The sequence below is a fragment of the Carassius gibelio genome, chromosome B2 (genome assembly GCF_023724105.1).
Source record: "Carassius gibelio isolate Cgi1373 ecotype wild population from Czech Republic chromosome B2, carGib1.2-hapl.c, whole genome shotgun sequence".
Lineage (NCBI taxonomy): Eukaryota > Metazoa > Chordata > Actinopteri > Cypriniformes > Cyprinidae > Carassius > Carassius gibelio.
In genome coordinates, this window is record NC_068397.1 from 20458424 (window position 1) to 20476843 (window position 18420).

Consider the following 18420-nt stretch of genomic DNA (forward strand, 5'->3'; position numbering starts at 1 on the left):
GTTCTTGGTTTGAATATGCCTTAAGAAAAAAGTTAATCATGGTACAACTACTTTCCTGAAAAATGATGTAGGTTTAGCTTTAAAATATGTCAATCCTACATCACAACAGTTGATAAATCGACTCTTACCTCTGCAGCGTTTGAAGAACTCCGTGAAGCCTGACCCAGACTGGGGCCCGGCTCTCCAGGAGCACCGCAAGGGCCGATACGCCACTACAGGCCCTGAGTCAGTGGAGGTGTGCCCTCTCAAAGAAGACCTGAAGGATGAGGGTAAAGAGAAACTCAAGGAGAAAGAGGATGAGATCGGTTTGACCATCCCAGGAAGCAACGGCTCCACATTAAACCCCTCACCAAGCGCATAGAGGAGCCCCTCCCCACCCTCCCCCCAGGACGGTTCCCATTCCCACACTGCGGGACAGGCCACTCTCACTGGAGACCTTTACATATTGTAAGGGCTTTATGAAATCTAACCTCTAGAGAAATTGGTTGTCATCCAAAACCTTTTTCTTTTTGTTCACTTAATTTAATACTGCAGTCTTAAAAAAAAAGACGTTCATGTAAAAGGAAGTGTTTGCATACACGCAGTGTGTATATAGCGCATTGTACAATATTTTCACTCTGTGTTGAGTAGTCTGGAAATGTGACTGTAGCGGCAGCAGGAGCTACAGTGGGACTTGGCTGATGTGTACAGTGGTGGCAGTGCTGGTCAGGTTTAATAGCTGAAGACCAAATATTCTTTGTGGCAATGTTTTAATAGCACTGTTAAATGGAGTGTTATTTTCAGTTTCTTGTTTGGGGAACATCTCATTCATAAGCCAGTATGGCCAATGTAGATGTCTGAGAGCAGGGTGGCTGATGGTCAATGTAATGCCAGTACATGATATAATGCATGTTACATGACCTTTTAACACCATAATAACTCAAAATCCACTTAAAACTAGAAATCAAAAAAGTCTGTTATCCATTGACTAGATTTCCACTCAATTTTGGAGCTAACACTTTTGTTAGACAAAAGTAGACTGGCTGATACCAATAAGCATAGGCCAAGAGAATATCAACTTTATTTCAATGTAAGTGAGAGCACAAATACAAAACAAAGGATATTTGGTCTTAAGCTCTTACTGACTGAGGTATCTGGACCGAGGCATATAACTACTCAAGCCCATGCTCAGGGTTACACACAATTTGCTTTTTTGCAAAACCTTTCCAACACCTTGAGATGACTTATTGCTGATCTTGAGTATTTGACAAAAAGGAGAGGGGGTTTTCATGTAGGAACTTCCACATGAAATGCCAAATCTGTCTAGTCTTCCGGGCATCTCGAGCCGAGGCATCTCCTGAGCGAGGGGAACATGTGTGCGATAACAGAAGCAGCTAGTTCCTCATTAGATTCAGTACTGTAGTATGCACACTAACCCCGCTCCACACGGAAAAAGAGGCATGTTACCAAAAACGTGCACAGACCTTTGTGTTCTGATTTAGTTGGGATGTTTGTGTGTATTTTTTGCTGTCTATATGTGTTAAGAGACTTGAACTGGTGTGTATGTGTCATTTAAAGGCATCTGGCTGTGCTGAAATGAAAGGTCGTGTCATCGAAACACTGCAAAAGATGTAACTCAAGGTTGCATGTGGAACGACCAGAAGTAAACATAGCATCAGTCAAAAATCACTGTGGTTAGTTAGTGAAATCGTTGGGGAAGTCAGCTTTTTTGGCCTAGTGTTTTAAAACAACATTATAAAGACTTATTGGACAAATAAAAGGTCAAACTATCAGATACTTAGCCTAATCAAACACCAGTGGAACACAATCAATTTAATCAACTCCATAGTATAAATACAGCTGACTTACCTCTGTCCATTGATGGTTTATCAGCATCCCTCCTCCTCCACATCCCCTCACTTCCAGTTCATTTTACACTTATACAAGGAGGGAGGTACTCTAGGTTCGGGCCATTCCCGAGCTCGGAGCCCTTCCCCAAATACACGCCAATCATACTTCAGCCAATTATATGTAAATCGTGAATCATATCATTCCAGTGACATTTCAACAAGGCCCCTTATGATGCATATGGTTGTAGTGGCACATATACATGGAAGAAGAGTCCTGGTTATACTGTGAATTTGTCTGGGATGTTGCCTGACGCCTTTAAACAGGAAGTCTGGCAAAGCAGCTGCTAATGTGCTGACGCATCACGTATCGAGACTTCTGATTAAACAGTGAATCTCTGTATATAGTCGATACAAAATAGTTCATTTGGTATTTCTCTCCTGTGTTGTGATGTGCTCCTTCACTTTGAGTCGGAATGAGGCAAAGAAATGCTTGGTTGCATTCATTTTGATAATACGAAGTTAGATAATACAAAGTCTCATCTTTTAAATTAGCTTAATTTAATTTAGAAATTCGAACTTCATTTTGATGTCATAGATCACTAAAGCTGCCTTAGTTTAAAGGTAGCATGGAGCGAAAGAAATGATCATCGTGTTTTCTTTACTACTAGTTAAAAATTAAACATCAGAAGCTATGTTGAAAGAACTTACTAAATTTGTCATGTCTCATGTAATCATGTTGAAACGTGAATGTAACAGCTTGCGCACAATGTTACGTTACGTTAACTTTTACCTCAGTGGCGACTGCTAAAAGAAGAGCATATAAATACACCGTAAACACATGTAATTGATGTCTTATTTAGCATAAGCTCGAATAAATCTCCAGATTCTATCAAAAGATGTCAGTTTTCATGACAGCACCATTTAATTAGAGTTTCGTTATGGATTATGAACAAATACGTTTTTGAAAGTGTTTTTGATATTTGTTTGAGATAGTTCTTTCACTGAATAAAACTGTTTCTGGGCCAAAATGACTCAAAATGATGGAGCAGGTCACAGTTAAAGTCAGTATTCAAAAACCTGATGGCATAATAGTCTACGTCATTGTTATTTTTACATTTTATTAATCTTTGCATGAAGGTATATATATATATAATTTTTTTTTTTATCCAAAAATATACAAAACACAATCTAACTTTAAGAAGTAGGGAAAAAGAGAGAAGAATAAAAGTAACCCTGCTGCCTAACAGGAGGTATCGGACACTCAGGGGAGTAGTTAGAGGTTCATTGGTCTTAGCACAAGCATACCTGCAGGTCACAAACTCTAGCTTTACCTCTGTTAGAAAGTTAGTGCAGTAGATTAGAGCAGCAGTTTAGGTGACGTGAGACTAACAGCACTTTTATTTACTGGTTCACTTTAGCTGGCTACGTGCGCAGTAGCTACATTATGATTAATCGCTGTCGGAAATGTGAATGCACAAGATTGAAGCCCTCTCATTTTTCTTGAACGTGGCATGAAGACCATGTGTCTGTCTCTAGGTACTGTGATGCTGACCTTGACACGCAAACTATTTTTAACAATAGACATGTTATGCATCAGTGCCGTTCTTGCACTGTTCCCCACCTCTCTCCATTGTACAGTAATGTAAAAAAAGTAAGACAAAAAAAAAAGACAAAAACTCAACTGATGTGTATGTTTATGTTTTCTGTTTTTATCAGGGTGGGTTGCTGTAGTAGGGTTTATTTTTTAGTTGTTTTTACTTTATTTCTTATTGTAACGTAGTTAATGTTGTGTGTACAGAGTGTTCTGTGTAGTGGACGTTCAACTGCTGAGTCAAACCTAGTTCATGTTACTGTCACTATTGATGTCATGTAATTTTAATCAGTATGTACTGTAATTATCCGTTTTTTCTCCATTTAACAAGCAGAATCTACCTTTGTAAGAGATTTTTTCCTTTTTATTTTTTATAGTACTAAAACTGTATTTTACCATCATTTTTAGCTATGTTCAGTGACACTACATTTTCCCTCCAGCCAGCTGATCTCAAACTCATTGCCAAACGAAGACTTTTTACTGAAACTTGTAAAAAAACAGAAATGCTTTTTACATCAGCGTCTAGTCAAACAGAAATCGTTTATTGATGATGAAGGACACAGTCTATAGCTGTATTTTATCTCAGTATTGTACACAAGTGTATTTGTAGTGCTGCAAACCCTTTAAGAGCATTTCTGTCGACCTGTGATCCAGTTTCATGTATTATGCACAAAAAGGAAAGGAAGCAGAGAAAGCACATTTAATTACCTAGACACGTGCCAATTATATATATATATATATATATATATATATATATATATATATATATATATAAAAATGCATTTAAAATGATCAAAATTTAATAACGAAATTTTATTTGGGTATAGTAAGACAATGTTTCAGAGAAGAACTGAACACTTTTAAATGGAATTTGCTCCAAATTTGGCCTGGATATTTCTTAATGTAAATTTAATTGTGACGGCATACACCTTAAATACTCGAATTTGGTGAAAATTATGAACACAAATACCTTTAGGTCCGAGATGGAAATATCCACTGAGGACAGTTTTATCAATGTATTAATTAAAACTATAAACAGAATCAGCATATTTAAATTGAAACGGAATTATTTTGGTTAATGTCAGCAGTATCGTGTATTTTCATGGTGTTACCACACTTTAAAAATATGTTTGAAAGCAACAGAATATAATGCAAAAAATAAAACGTTCCTCTCCCATGTGCTGCATCCTAAAAGAAGTGATGTCTTTACAATAGTATGTGTGTGTGTACTTCCGTGCTCATGGCAATATAAAACTGAAGTAGAATGACATGAGCTCAGTACTTAATCAAACAAACGGTATCTAACCATGTGTCTTTTCAATATTAGGGCCAAACAGCATTGAAATTGTCTTAGTCGTGTCAGCTGTAAACTGTTCAATTTGAAATGGTAAATAAAGTTTATTTTAAAGATCAGATTGTGGTTTGTGTTTTATCACTGTGGGTTTTTTCCTATGTGCATTGAACAGTTTGGATGTCTGACAGTGATTCTCACAGAGAACTGAGCAGTCCTTCAGACTAGGGAACACACAGCCGTCTGCTCCCCTTCTGCCCCCTGCTGGCTGTTCTCTGCACTGCAGGAGGAGCGGGCTGGAGACACACTAGCTCACTATTTTTAGTCACCTCCATCTTTAGGAATAAGTCTTTTACAGAACCGGATGCTTGGACCGAGGCTGCTGGGACCAGTCTGAAGGTTGAAGCCCTTAGTGAATTTGCTCTGTACTTGCAGTCTTTGTCCCCTTGTTTCAAAGCAGAAATGTGGATCGTGGACTGAGCACTTGGGGTGCTCATTAGTGGCGGAGCATTCCTGATGTGGTTTACGTCTATGGGTGGACATGGTTTGCATGGTATTGGTCCTTCCAAATAATTTTCAGAGAGAACAGGTTTGCATGTCTCCCTATAAAATAAAAGATATTTAGTATATAGCATAGGCATACATTTTTAAATGTACACACACACAAACACACACACACACACACAGCTACAGGACTTTGCATTTTTCTCAGTTCTAGAAAGCTGATCTGACCTTATGTGGATGTGTGGGTTTCTTGTACTCTGATTATTTGTGTTGTTGGTTATTAAACTCTGTTCGTTCAGATTCCTCTGAATGAGTCTCCGTTCCTCTTTGAGCTCTGAAAGCCAAAAGAAAAAACAATAAAAATCAGTGACGGGTAGTCTGTTTCACCACAAACCTTTTTATGATCACCTTGGGGAAAATTCTATTCTAGTCAAAAAGAGAGAATTCTGCGTTATTACTTTCGTTGAAAAGCATTCTGGTCTGAGTAGATTGATCTTTGTGGATTGAAGATTGTAATCATGATTACTGACAAGTCGTACTTATGAGTGGTTGGAAAACCATTTTTCTTTGAGACGGCAGAGTTACTGATTTATCTTGTTTTAGTTTTTAGGTTTAGGTTAGTTCTTGTCTATACAATCAAAAGAAACTGCATATCACACATAGGCTGACAGTTTTTCATCAGCCAGGAGTTAAACAGGAAAACTTGCTTCAGTGGTGATCCACTAGATGGTGGTGACACACAATTCAAAAGGCCACTTCACATCTGGAGAATTGTAAAGGGTTATAACAAGATGATTTAATGGTCATTATGACGTTATGATTATCAGGAAAAATGATGCAGTAGGATGGCTCAACAAAAGAGGCTGCAGGGCATAGTTAAGTATGCAGTCTTGTTTTAGTTCAGTCTGTCAGTAGGCTTTTGTCTGAGACAGAATTGCATGAAAACTCAAGATTAATAACCACATACCTGCTACACTGGGTTCTGTCTGAGCACTGGCTCTCTCAGTCTCAAGGTTTTCCTGTGATAAAACACATCAACACAAGTCAAAGGATTTCTACTCAGATTCTGCTGGTTTATTAAAGTCTCACAGTCTGGCCATGCTGGTGTTTAGCTGAAGACTGGTGAAAACAAAAACCCCTCTAAAACCAGTCAGCAGACCACCCTGTGAGAGCAGCAAACCATCTTAGTGTAATTACGTATGTAAGTACAACAAGTACATACAATATGGTACTATAGTTTCTGTAATTTATTGTTATTATATTAGTAAGTACATGTAACGTGGAACAAGGACACCTTACAATAAAGTGTTTTACTCAATCAAAAAAAGGTGACAGTTTTAGTCAGGCTTTGTCTTTGGAGCTTCATTATAATTGTGTGGTTGAAGCAGATCCAGAGCTCACACAGCACTGCTCCACTGAGACTGAGCTCTTAAAACTGAACTCCAAACCACATGCTTCTGCTGCAAAGTCATGGATCTCCATTAGCCCACGTTATATGGCAGGGAGTACTATTAATACACCAATCTGCCTGCTGCCTCGGTTTAATTTCTCTGAGTCACTGCTATATCATGTGGAGTCATGCTTACTGTCCAGCACATGCATTATACTCTCATCCTTTAAAATGAGACGAAAACAAACAGAGCGCCCTCACTGCCAGCGTACGGGACGCTATTCAATTTAGCCCTGCGGTCTGTGGCCAGCAGAAGAAACCCCAGAATCCAGCTGGAAAAAAAATACCACAGCCACAGTTATGAGGCCGGTCACTGAAATCTAAGAGCAGAGGGAGACAGGACGCCCACTGACACACTCCCTCCACACTCAATATGGCCCAGAGTCAGATGAGTCGATGTCAGTTCATGGAACAGGCCTATTTATCATTAACTAAAACTAAAAAATAAAATTAATAAATACTTACAATAAACATAAATTGTAACTCTTTACTACAGGGACCAATTCTCACTAAATGTTTTTATTAGTTGCTTTTCTCATTCTTATATTTATTTTTTTCGTTATTATTTATATTATATCTTATATTATTTTATAATATTAAGATATTGGCTGCTTATTGGTACTTATAAAGCACATATTCTGCATGACCATATTCTACACCCCTAATCCTACCCAAAACCTTACCTTAACAACTTACTACTTACTTACTATTAATAAACAGCAAATTAGGAATTTGTTGAGGCAGAAGTCATAGTTAACGGTTTGTTAATAGCGAGTACTGGACCTTAAATTAAGTGTGAACACACGAACCGAAATAAAATAGAAATTATTTCAGCTAGTTGCCAAGGCATTTGATATTGAGGTAGCCTACTAAAATGACTGAAACTAAATAAACCTACTTTAATTGAATAAAACACATATAATAATGACCAAAACAAAACAAACAAGACAAATAATAGTAATAGTATCTCAAAACACTGCTGTGGCAAATATGTTAATATTTAAAATGAAAACAAATTAAATTCATAATTTACTCACCTAGTAAAATCGCTATTTTGGCTTATTCTGGCACATTTACAGACATGGTTATTAATGTGCATAGCCCCTGGCAACAAATAAACTAAAACTCAACAAAACTACAGTAAAGATTTAATTTCCATGACTTTTCCAGGTCTATCCCACTTTCAAAATGTATCCAAGTTTTCCAAAAATATGAAAATCCTGGTCTTGTGGTTCTTGTTGCAGGAAGAAATAGTGAATTAGAAACATGAAGTTAGTTTACATGCTGCGTTTTTGCTTATTTTAAATCTGTTTTATTATTTTAAACAATTCAAAGCCATCTCGTGTGCCCCTTTGTGCTGCGTCCCCAGTGGTCCCCAGGCCCCTGATTGAGAACGACTGGTCTAAATCAAACATTAAATTCTTGACTGGCACTAATATTCTGATTAACAGCATTCAGATTAAATTGACTTCTCCCCAAAGACGTTGTACACCGGAGGAACCGTTTCATTTCTTCAGCATCAAATGTAATGGTACGTGACAGAACACATTCCAGTCCAGAGGGAACACTATGCCCTGGTTTTGCACTGTCAATAATGTGCCTGTGGATTTAGGTGAACTTCAAGAGCAGCGCAGTTTGATGAGGCAAGTTTCCAGCAAGAAGCAATTTGTCTGTCCACCTCGAACTTGAAACTGCTGTGTTACATGATGCAATCACAGCCAATCAGAACATATGTGATGCTTAGCAGGATGAGATTTCACAGTGGGTGGTGGACTGGATTCGTATTGTATGTGTCCAGTCGTCCGGATAGAATGCCTCAAATAGTATGTGTTAAACAAAACCAAATGGTGCTCTCATTTGCTTTGCATCTGTGGCTGAGCTCTGCACTTTTCCAAAGAGAAACTGAAGTTTGGATGAGATGAGGTTCAGTAGAAACCTGAAGCTCCTCTGGCTGATTGAGAGGAGATCAATGTTTAGCTGCACTGATGGGAAACTTCCTGCACCAATCATCTCTGGATCTTTAAGAGCTAGTTTAACATATGAGTTTTCAGACAGTAGAAATGCTCAGTGATCCATTATGAAAAACATATGATGGTAGCTGATGCATGAATATCCATTTGCCAGCTGCGTGTGTATCACATCAAAAGGAACAACTGTTCTTTATTTCACACTTTACATTAGTGTTCATAATGTGCAATTATAGAAGTACCGTATTTTCGAACTATAAGTCGCACCTGAGTATAAGTCGCATCAGTCCAAAAATACGTCATGATGAGAAAAAAAAAAACATATATAAGTCACACTGGACTATAATTGCATTTATTTAGAACCAAGAACCAAGAGAAAACATTACGGTCTACAGCCACGAGAGGGCGTTTTCTCTTGGTTCATTTCTCTCGGTCAATGTCAAATTAATTTTGATAAATAAGCCAAACTATGAAAAAAAAGTGCAACTTATAGTGCGGAAAATACTTAGTGGTTCTGTACATAATTAAACATTGTTATTAGTAGATATTTTCATTGTTACTGGTAAGGATAGAATTGCTTATTATTACAAACCAAATAATAAGAATAGTATATCTTAAACTAAAACTGAAGATTGAAAATAAAAAAGCTATTATTAATAGTATATAAACAATACCAAATAACACTGATTCTAGTAACCAATCACAACACTGAAGCATCATAGCAGTGATTTTTGCATTTACTTTCTTCAGCAAATAAAAGCACTATTGAGATTATTATAGTAGGTAACACTATTTGGACACTGTTGTGTAAAGCACTGCGATTTTTTTCTTAATGAAAATATAAGCAAATATATATAAGGGCAGCTGTCTCATTCTCAAAGGCAGAAACTTAAGGAGAGTCAATATACAAATTCACTCCAATTTTTCATTTGTACCAAACTAAGATAATTGAAAACAATTAATAAGCAGTTTGTTTAATCAGTAAAAGCAGTTCCACAGGGTTACAGCAATCAGAGCTGTATATGTATATCTGTATACTAGTATATGATTGTAAAGCGCTTTGGTTGTACAGCAATACACAATAAAAGCGCTATATAAATGCCTCATTCATTCATTCCAATACTTCTTTCACTAAAAAATAAAAATGGTGCAGGTCAAAAGGGAGATCTAAACTTTGACCAATCTGAAAGCATTTTCTTTTTCTATGCAGAAACCACAAAGTGCTCATATATACCAACCAAACCCAGTATTTATTGGCTAAATGAGTCCTTACCTGCAGGATCTGCACGTCTCTTTTCAGTGCTTCAGATTCTTCAGTTATGACTGACCTGTCAATCGAACAAGACCTTATATTATAAAGGATCAAGTCTAAATACAGTATGTAGTCTAAATCGACAGACTTTAAGTGGATTGGGAAAAATACAAACAAACAAAAAAGACATAGTTTTAAGTGGTATTATATATTTAATTCAAAGAATAATGTTCATAATGGCAACCATAAAGAACTATCAACATTCTGCTCCATTATGTACTGCCAAGAAACAGGGGACTGCTTCTCATTTAACTACTTCATACAAAACTTGACATCTTGAATTACTCTTAAACAAGTTAAATCAGTAAAAAGAGTTTTCGTCTGAACTGGACACTGCACCGTGAATTCTTTTCCAGATAAGTGGGGACCGAAAACTGGCCTACTTCTCTGTTACATAACTGTTGTAGTCACTTAAACTCCCTTCACTTTTCTATTAAAGCCAAGGAATCTTGCTTATGTCAGGGTCTGGTATTCATTTGCTCACAATGAGGTCTTTTGTTCTGATGGAGGGATAGATCGGGTGGCTCTCTTCAGTTCCCCTCCCTCTATCTCAATACCCTGCTGCCCCGCTGAGCAGGATGTACTGTTTGCATTCCTCTTGGCTGGGAGGAGAAGGAGAGGATGAGAGGTAGGCAAGAGAGAGAGGTAAGGAGTTGAGCGAGGGGTCTGAAGAGAAAGGCTTTAGGACAGAGTGAGAGAGAACTTCAAGAGGGTCTCTTCCCTTGTAACGTACTGAGGCAGTAAGAAATGGTCATATTAGTAATTAAAAGCACATGGTATTTAATAAATAAATAAATACATTTATATTGTTAAATACTTACTTAATAAAATGTCATTAATTAATTAAAAAATGTTATACATTTGATTAAATAAAATTAAATAATTTCAAACCTTTAGTTTATTTAAATAAAATAATTCAATAATGATAAATACTAAATAATAATAACAAATTAATAATAAATACATTATAACTTCATAAATAATGTGAAATAATTAATTCATTAATTTCAAATGTAAACTTATTCTGAAGCCAATTTAAATTCAAGCATTTAAACTTATGGCTTCAGATGAAAAGCTTTTTAAGATCGAGAGACACTAGTTCAGTCAAGTCTGTTCAAACATTTGACTGGTAGCATATGTATGAGCTTGCAAACAACCTTAAATTCAAAATGTAGACGGTGATTTCAAACCAGCAGTAGGTAAAATAATCCTAGATGAAGGTGTGTGAGAGCATGAGCAGACTTGGAAAGAGGCAAAAAGCAAGGACGGTGAGGCAGTCCAACACTTTATTCTCACAACAGCATGTTTGCACAAGAAGGAGCGTGTCTGGTCTGAATCCACAGTCAGCATGAGCACATGTTGAGCAAAGAAGGGAGAATTCTGCCCTGAGGAATGTATGTTCCACAATATTAACTTCACTGCGCAACAGGATCAAACTGCAAACGGACGATCTCGCTGGCTAAAAAGTCATTACATTATGTACATGGCCTCAGGTGTAAACAGATGATTCCAATGTTATCTGCTTGATAAAAAAGTAATTGTGTTTGTTGTATGCATGGAATTAGGTCTGACATTTACTGTGTTGTTCATAGTTTTCATAATAAGCTCAAAGCTATCCTCAGTTATAATAGCATTTACTCGTACTCTGGGTGACTTCCATTTGAAATGAGTATTTCTGTGCTCTACTCACTCCAAAGGGCAGAGCACTTGACGTGAGCTTTCTCAAGGGTGCTGTGCATATACACCTACCAGTCAAACGTTTTTGAACCCTAAGGTTTTGAATGTTTTTAAAGAAGTCTCTTATTCTCACCAAGCCAGCATTTATTTGGTCCAAAGTAAAATATTTTTACTATTTAAAATAACTGTTTTCTATTTGAATATATTTTCAAATATTAGAATTTTCAGTCTGAGGTTAGTATAATAATAAAATAAATAAATAATGGTAGTAGACATGTAGTTGAAAACACTTTATTCTGAGGGTCCCCCAGAGATAAAAATGCTAATATGTACGGAATATTTCCTGCTGATAAAGGCTGAGTAACTGATCATTAAAAAAAAAAAAAAAAAAAATGAGAATGCACCACCAAAGACAACAAGACAGCAACATTACTTCCTTAAGTTGACAACTTCGTAAAGTGATTCAGTTTCTCACTTTCATATAAAGAGACCCTTCGAATAGTGTCCCTTCCCACAGTTCCCTCAACAGTGCAAAAATGTTCAGTTACTGACTAAAGAGACCACATGCGCTCACCTGAGATGGGTCACAACCTCATCTATATGGGTGATGTTTAACTTGTGTCTTAAGGCCTTGATTTCTTCTTCACAACTGGAGTGAGACGGGAGGCTGGAGACGGACCTGAAAAGAGTATTAATCAATATTATCAACATTATTCATGAACAAGCACACTCACAGATACACATTTCTGAAACACCAACCTGCTTCTAGTCTCGCTCAGACTTGACGGTGGTCTGGAAGGTGATTGGGTTTCACACCGGCTGCGTGGACTCCCTTGTCTCTGTGTGCTTCTGCTGCTCAGTGCGTAACTCACCACACTAGGACTGTACTGGGCCATGACCTCCTCTTCATCCCTGAGACACATTTACTGACACTGAGAATGGCAGAATGGTGAAAGTGGACAGTGCCTGCACAGATCATCTACCATAGTGACTCACAGACAGTGACTTTTTCCTTGTTAAAATGATAAAACAGAAAGTTTGACTTAATTGGGTTTATTCTATAAATAAATGCACTGTTAGGTATTTTAAGGCAAAATAGCTCCGGTGTCTCATTATGTAAAGAAGCTATTTGGGGAGTCTCTTTCTCCATAGTATTGATTTTCTCTTGTTTAAGAGAGCACTAAAAATGAACAAAAATGCTGAATTATATCCAAAACAATATCATTTAAGAGGAACGCATTTCTTGTTTGGTGTCGAGGCCTTACTAAATGAGCTATGGGGTGCCTGTAGTTACATGTGCCATCTATCTATCTATCTGTCTATATATACTGTATATATATATATATATATATATATATATATATATATATATATATATATATATATATATATATATATATATATATATATATATATATATATGAATAATCACCTATTACAAATAATTTTTATTATCTCAAATAGTAAAGACAGAATGTTGATATTTTAGTGGGAAATAAAATAGCTCTCTCAGTCCTTGCAGCAATATTAAAACAGCCTCACTGTGTGCATGAGAGAGGATGAAGGCACAAGTGAACACACAACAGGGGAGCAAAGGCCTTTCATCCTCAGCCAAGTTTTCCAACCATAACTCAAGCTTGGACTAGATGTTACAGTCCACTTTGAAATGTTATTGTAAACTAAACAAAGGTTTGCGTTTGGAAATGCATTAAATCAATGCATCTTAATTGAAGCTTAAATGTGTTAACAATTGCAAACTGACAGCTTTAGTTTACCCGTCATTAACCATTTCCATTCAATCCTTTATAAACAACCAGAACTTTTTAACTACTTCCTTTTAAACTATTAATACAAACATATGAGGCAGAAGAACTATATTACAGGAAAACATTTGAATAGCCAGAAATACAACAAAGATGAGGCAAGCAGATGGTCCTTTCTCTCTCGCAGTCATTACGCAGACAGTAAAGCTGTGTATCACTTTCAGCGCACCCCTGCTCACGTCTTCCCCGCTTTCTTCTTTAGCACTGACAGGATACAGTTTACATCTTTGTGGGACTTTTGTAGCCAGATGAAAAGATCCAGAAGACATTAACAAGCATCTCTGACTGAATGCGTGCGAAACAGGCAGAGATCTAATGCCAATCTCTGCTCGGCTCATATAGAGGGGATGTCCTGACAGGAACAGAGACTACATTGTGGGCCCAGACCAGTAAGCAGCTTAGCGGTGTTCACAGAGGAGGGAGGAGACCCACTCCTGCCAACAAAGATGGCACAGAGGAAACGCCACATCAAAAAGAGGAGAAAAGAAAAAAAATCACTCCGTGTATCGGCCCTTTCAAAACCACCCCTCCATCTGCACTGATAAATTACCTACATGTGAAATACACAGTGCACACAACTCTCACACAACAATCTCTTTCCAGCCTTCCTGCACTGTTTGTTGTGGTATCACTCTCCAGAGATTTAAGAACCTCCCTTTTAAAGTCTCAGCCTCTCGCAGTTCACACATTAGCTAAGGTTCTTTTTCAATGCCCACTGAACGGAGGAGACCTAGCATAAAGACACAGGTGCAGTTTGACTCCATACAGCCACAACAAATCACACAGACAAGGACTTAGACCACAAAGGCCATCAGGCGCTAACTAGATCCATTAAATCAATTCCTTTCAAAGCTTTCTTGCCCATTAAAACAGTATTGAGTCAATGATTTCCGGCTTTGTCCAGCATCAGGTGGCGGGAAAGCTCCAAACCTGGAGCAATATGAAAGAGAAGTAATCCAGATTTGTCCTCAAAGCAGATCAACAGCTAAATGACGTCACCCAAGAAATGTGGTTACAAACAAACATAAGCTGAAATTGAAACCAAACAAGTTTACACCCCAACGCTCATATGCAACATTCGTTTCTGGCTGACGGAGCCAATTTGTTTCAGCAATTTGAGAACGAATTAAAGTGTTTTTTGTTTTTTTCTGTTGGGCTGAACTTGCCAAACACCTGCTCCTGATAAGCCATGGCTGAAAAGAGAGCTTTTTATTTTTCAAAGAGTGAAGTAGAAATCGGCCCAAAAAGTGATTCTAAAAAGAATAATGTCAATTGTTAAACCCGTGAAATCCTCGCTAATAATGTGCTCTTTGTGATACAGTGATACATTAAAACCCTTTCAAAAGAAGATCTTGTGTAGACATTCTTTTCACAGTCGAGCTGGTAGCTGAGAGAAGACCGCCTCTCCTGCCTGACTGGTACCTGTAAATATCTTCTTCCCAGTGCATTGTTATATTAGACAAGGAGCCACAAAAAGCCTGTGTTGTAACAAAGAACCCTTAGAAAGACAAGTCACTAGGCAACAAATTGAAATGTAATCATAAATTGCTACAAATTTAAAGGCAAACAGAACGTGACCTGACAAACAAACCAAGCATATTCTTTACTGCTGACGTATCTGCTTCACTTACTTTTTGTGATGTGTTTCTATGTCTGGTCTTCAGCTTTAAAAGTCAAGGATTTATTAGCAAGCATTCTTTGAAGCAATGCTTCTTCACAAAAGTAAAGCCACTCACTCCCAGTCGGCTGAAAAGAATGCTCGGGGTCTTCATTAAGGTCAGAACATTCATCCGTCAAGTGAAGGAAAGCAATTATAACATGGGATCCTTAAAGGAGACTTAACAGCTGCAGATTTTTAAATGGAATATCTGAAATGTTCATTTTAAAAATTACTACAAGTTACAGTTAATTCTATAAGTAATATTGTTACATCAAATCATTACTGCATTGTAGGGAGGCATGATATTTTAATCCAATTTAGATTTTTTTTTTTATCTATTTTTAAATAGAACAGTATCTGTTGATATTGAATATTATTTTTAAAGATTACCCATCATCATATGCTCAGTAAACTACTAATTAATTAACACTGTTTAATATTTTTTAATGAATAAAAAAAGATTATATAGGCTATAAAAATATAGAGTTATAATATTTCATGTTAATTTTGTTTGTTTTAATTGATATGAATTAATGTTTGAGGCTTGATGTCTGTTGGCGTAACAGTAGAGTATCAGTGTTCTAATGCTGTATCTTCCTCACCTGCCCTGTCTGGCTGCCTTCTCCCTCAATGTGAGCAGCAACAATTGAATCTCAGCTTTTAGCAGCTCTTTAACAGCCGGGGGGTCAGCCAGAGGGAATTTGGGGGCTTCTGGCCTGCTGCCCTTCTCTGAGCAACAGAGTTCCTTCCAAATCTCCTCCCACATCTCCACCTAGAACAGGTCAGCAGAGTAAAGTGTTACAGGAGAACGCTGTTTGGCTCAGCTTTGTATAAAACATTGCACTTTCCAAGTCCCTGTTAAAAGCTGCTCTACAACTAGAGAAACACAGCCAGTTGGTTAACATCCCATCATAAGTGTCTCTAATCTCAGCTGAGTTGAAGAGGAATGTGCGTAAGAAACTGGAAATCTGAGTGAAAATCCACGTATTATTCTCACAAATGCCCTACATGCAGTGGAAAGCCAGAGAGGGAAACGAAAGCCTGTCACGGCATTGGCAAACAAAGTCTGTACTCTATTACCAAACTCCACACCTGTCCTGGGACTTTCAAGTTTCCCCTTGGACACTGAAAATACACTTCAAAGCTTGTCGAAGGCAATGCAAGGAAGAGTAAAACCAGCTCCCTGAGAATTTTGATCCTGCTGTGCCAGCATGAAACCAACTTCAAGCCTAAGTAACTCTGCTGAACACAGGCCAGCTTCTTCTTATTTCCACTTATTTCCAGAACCAGGTTTGATGTGCAGAGCCAACAGAAAAACATTTCTGCGAGGATGCAGGCTTAAAAATGTAGGTGAGCTAATGCAAACTTTGATAGAAATTTTTTATTTTTTTTTCTTGTTTATTCACTTTCATCTTTTTACTGAATAAATGTTCTTAGGGATAAGCTCTGAGGCAAAAGAGAGAAAGGGAGGGAGGAAAACTGACAGAAAAACAAGATTTCTTAGTTTTGTTCTTTGTTTGCATCATATAACTGCGAAAAGGTTGCACTGAGAAAAATACAAAAACTGTTAACCGCCAGACTTTCTGACAGAGTATGAAGACCTTGGTTGCATTTGCTCAGATAATTCATTATCATGATCACTAGTATTATTTGCTTTGGTTTTTTTAGCTTCAACACACATTCAGAAGTCCTTATCTGGTGTGTCCATATGAACAGCAGAGGGGGTTTTAAACAGAAGGTCATAAATCCTATTTAGTGTTTAGAGGAAGGAGGAATTACATACAACTTCCATAGACAAGTTTCCACCCACTATTTCCATATGCACATCACTTTCTGCCTATAGTGAGAGCCTATGCAGTTTGTAAAAGACAATTTATCTTCCAAAGAGACGGATCTGAAACAAGTAAGGTTTGCATTCCATGCAGCACTTAGGATCTACGAGATAATGCACTCTTGGGAGCTGTAATTGAAAACCGGGCTAAAGTTACACAACAGTGCATAAGAGACTTTTTTGTAATTCAGAGCATAAAATTATAAAACACTAATGCATATGAATGCAGAGCACAAAATTTTATGTGCCAAACATGATCTAAACAGACAAAGATCTCAGTTGTTGTTTTTTGTTTTTTAGTATAGCCTTACAAAGAACAAATGTTTAAAAGAAACATTTATATATATATATATATATATATATATACCAAATATATTTGTTACCACACCCTAATCTAACTGAAATTATTAAATATATGCAGTCACCACCTCGAGGGATGTTTCCACTTACCTTTCAAAAGGAAAATATAGGGACTGACAAAAGGATATGACATGAATTATGTAGTCTGGACCTTGCAGTTATTTTTTTAAATTTTATGCCTACCATATCCGTGCTTTCAGCAAGTACTTGTTTTGTCTTGCCAGTCTGATGCATACATATGACTTATTTACCTCTGAATACAACTCTGCGTACGTATCAATCAGTGTTTCTCCCAGTACAGCTCGGATCTCAGGAAGCTCAGAGCAGGGAACATTTTCCTTCACTAAATTCCACACAGATTGTAGGCGCTGGAAATTGTCCATGATGCCGCTATTTCCAAAGCTAAGCACAAAAGCTCATCAATGGCGTGCATTCGGTGAGTCCATACTGGAGGGAACCTAGCTGTAAATAAATACACGGTAACACTTCATTTGAAGGTGTTCTTGTTACGCATGTTACATGTACTTACTAAGTTATTCTAAAAGCAATGAATTATGCATAATTAAATGTAAGTAACCACAAAACAAGCCCTAATCCTAACCGTAGTAGCCTAAGTTAGCCGTAGTAATATAGGTGTAAAGTTGGGGTTGCACTTTATTTTACAGTACGTGTACTAATATGTACTTATAGTGAACTTACAGTGTATTTATCTAAGAAAGTTCTGGTAACACAAGGTAACTACATGGGGTAGGGTTAGGTTTAGGGTTAGGTTCAGGGTTAGTACCTAGTTATTACATAACGTTAGTTATTGTAATTACTATAATAAGTTCATAGTACGTACATGAGGAACAGGACTGTAAAATAAAGTGCTACCAACGTTGGTTAAATAACATACAACAAAAAACGTTAAAAGCGCACAGCTAACGTTACAGCATTCAGATGCTCTGATACACAGCACGCAGGTAACATAAAGAGCATGATAAATAAATAGCCTATAATTCGTAAACAATTATGACCTGATTAAAGAACTTCTTCAATAAAACGTTTACCTAATATTTGGTTGCTTTAAACCATTAGGAAAATGAAACAATGTGATTTGAGTAAGATTTAAGATGGCATACATTT

The 18420-nt window shown here is 37.2% G+C and overlaps 2 protein-coding genes across 6 annotated transcripts in view; one reads left to right on the plus strand and one right to left on the minus strand.

Moving 5' to 3' along the window:
* The window catches only part of slc6a9 (solute carrier family 6 member 9), a 47642-nt gene extending 42809 nt beyond the window's left edge, over window positions 1-4833 (plus strand). For all 5 annotated transcript variants that reach the window (XM_052548431.1, XM_052548430.1, XM_052548432.1 and 2 more), the window contains one exon: window positions 137-4833. In XM_052548431.1, coding sequence (XP_052404391.1) covers window positions 137-361 — 225 coding nt within the window. In that variant the 3' untranslated portion in view covers window positions 362-4833. The remainder of the gene's footprint in view (window positions 1-136) is intronic.
* On the minus strand, window positions 4827-17830 carry ccdc24 (coiled-coil domain containing 24). Its single transcript, XM_052548433.1, has 8 exons — window positions 17547-17830; window positions 15707-15876; window positions 12381-12533; window positions 12196-12300; window positions 9906-9960; window positions 6183-6234; window positions 5444-5549; window positions 4827-5314 (listed from the first exon to the last, which is right to left on the minus strand). The coding sequence occupies exons 1-8, from the start codon at window positions 17676-17678 to the stop codon at window positions 4936-4938; spliced, it is 1152 nt and encodes a 383-aa protein (XP_052404393.1). The 5' UTR covers window positions 17679-17830; the 3' UTR covers window positions 4827-4935.
* Between the last annotated feature and the right edge of the window lie 590 nt (window positions 17831-18420).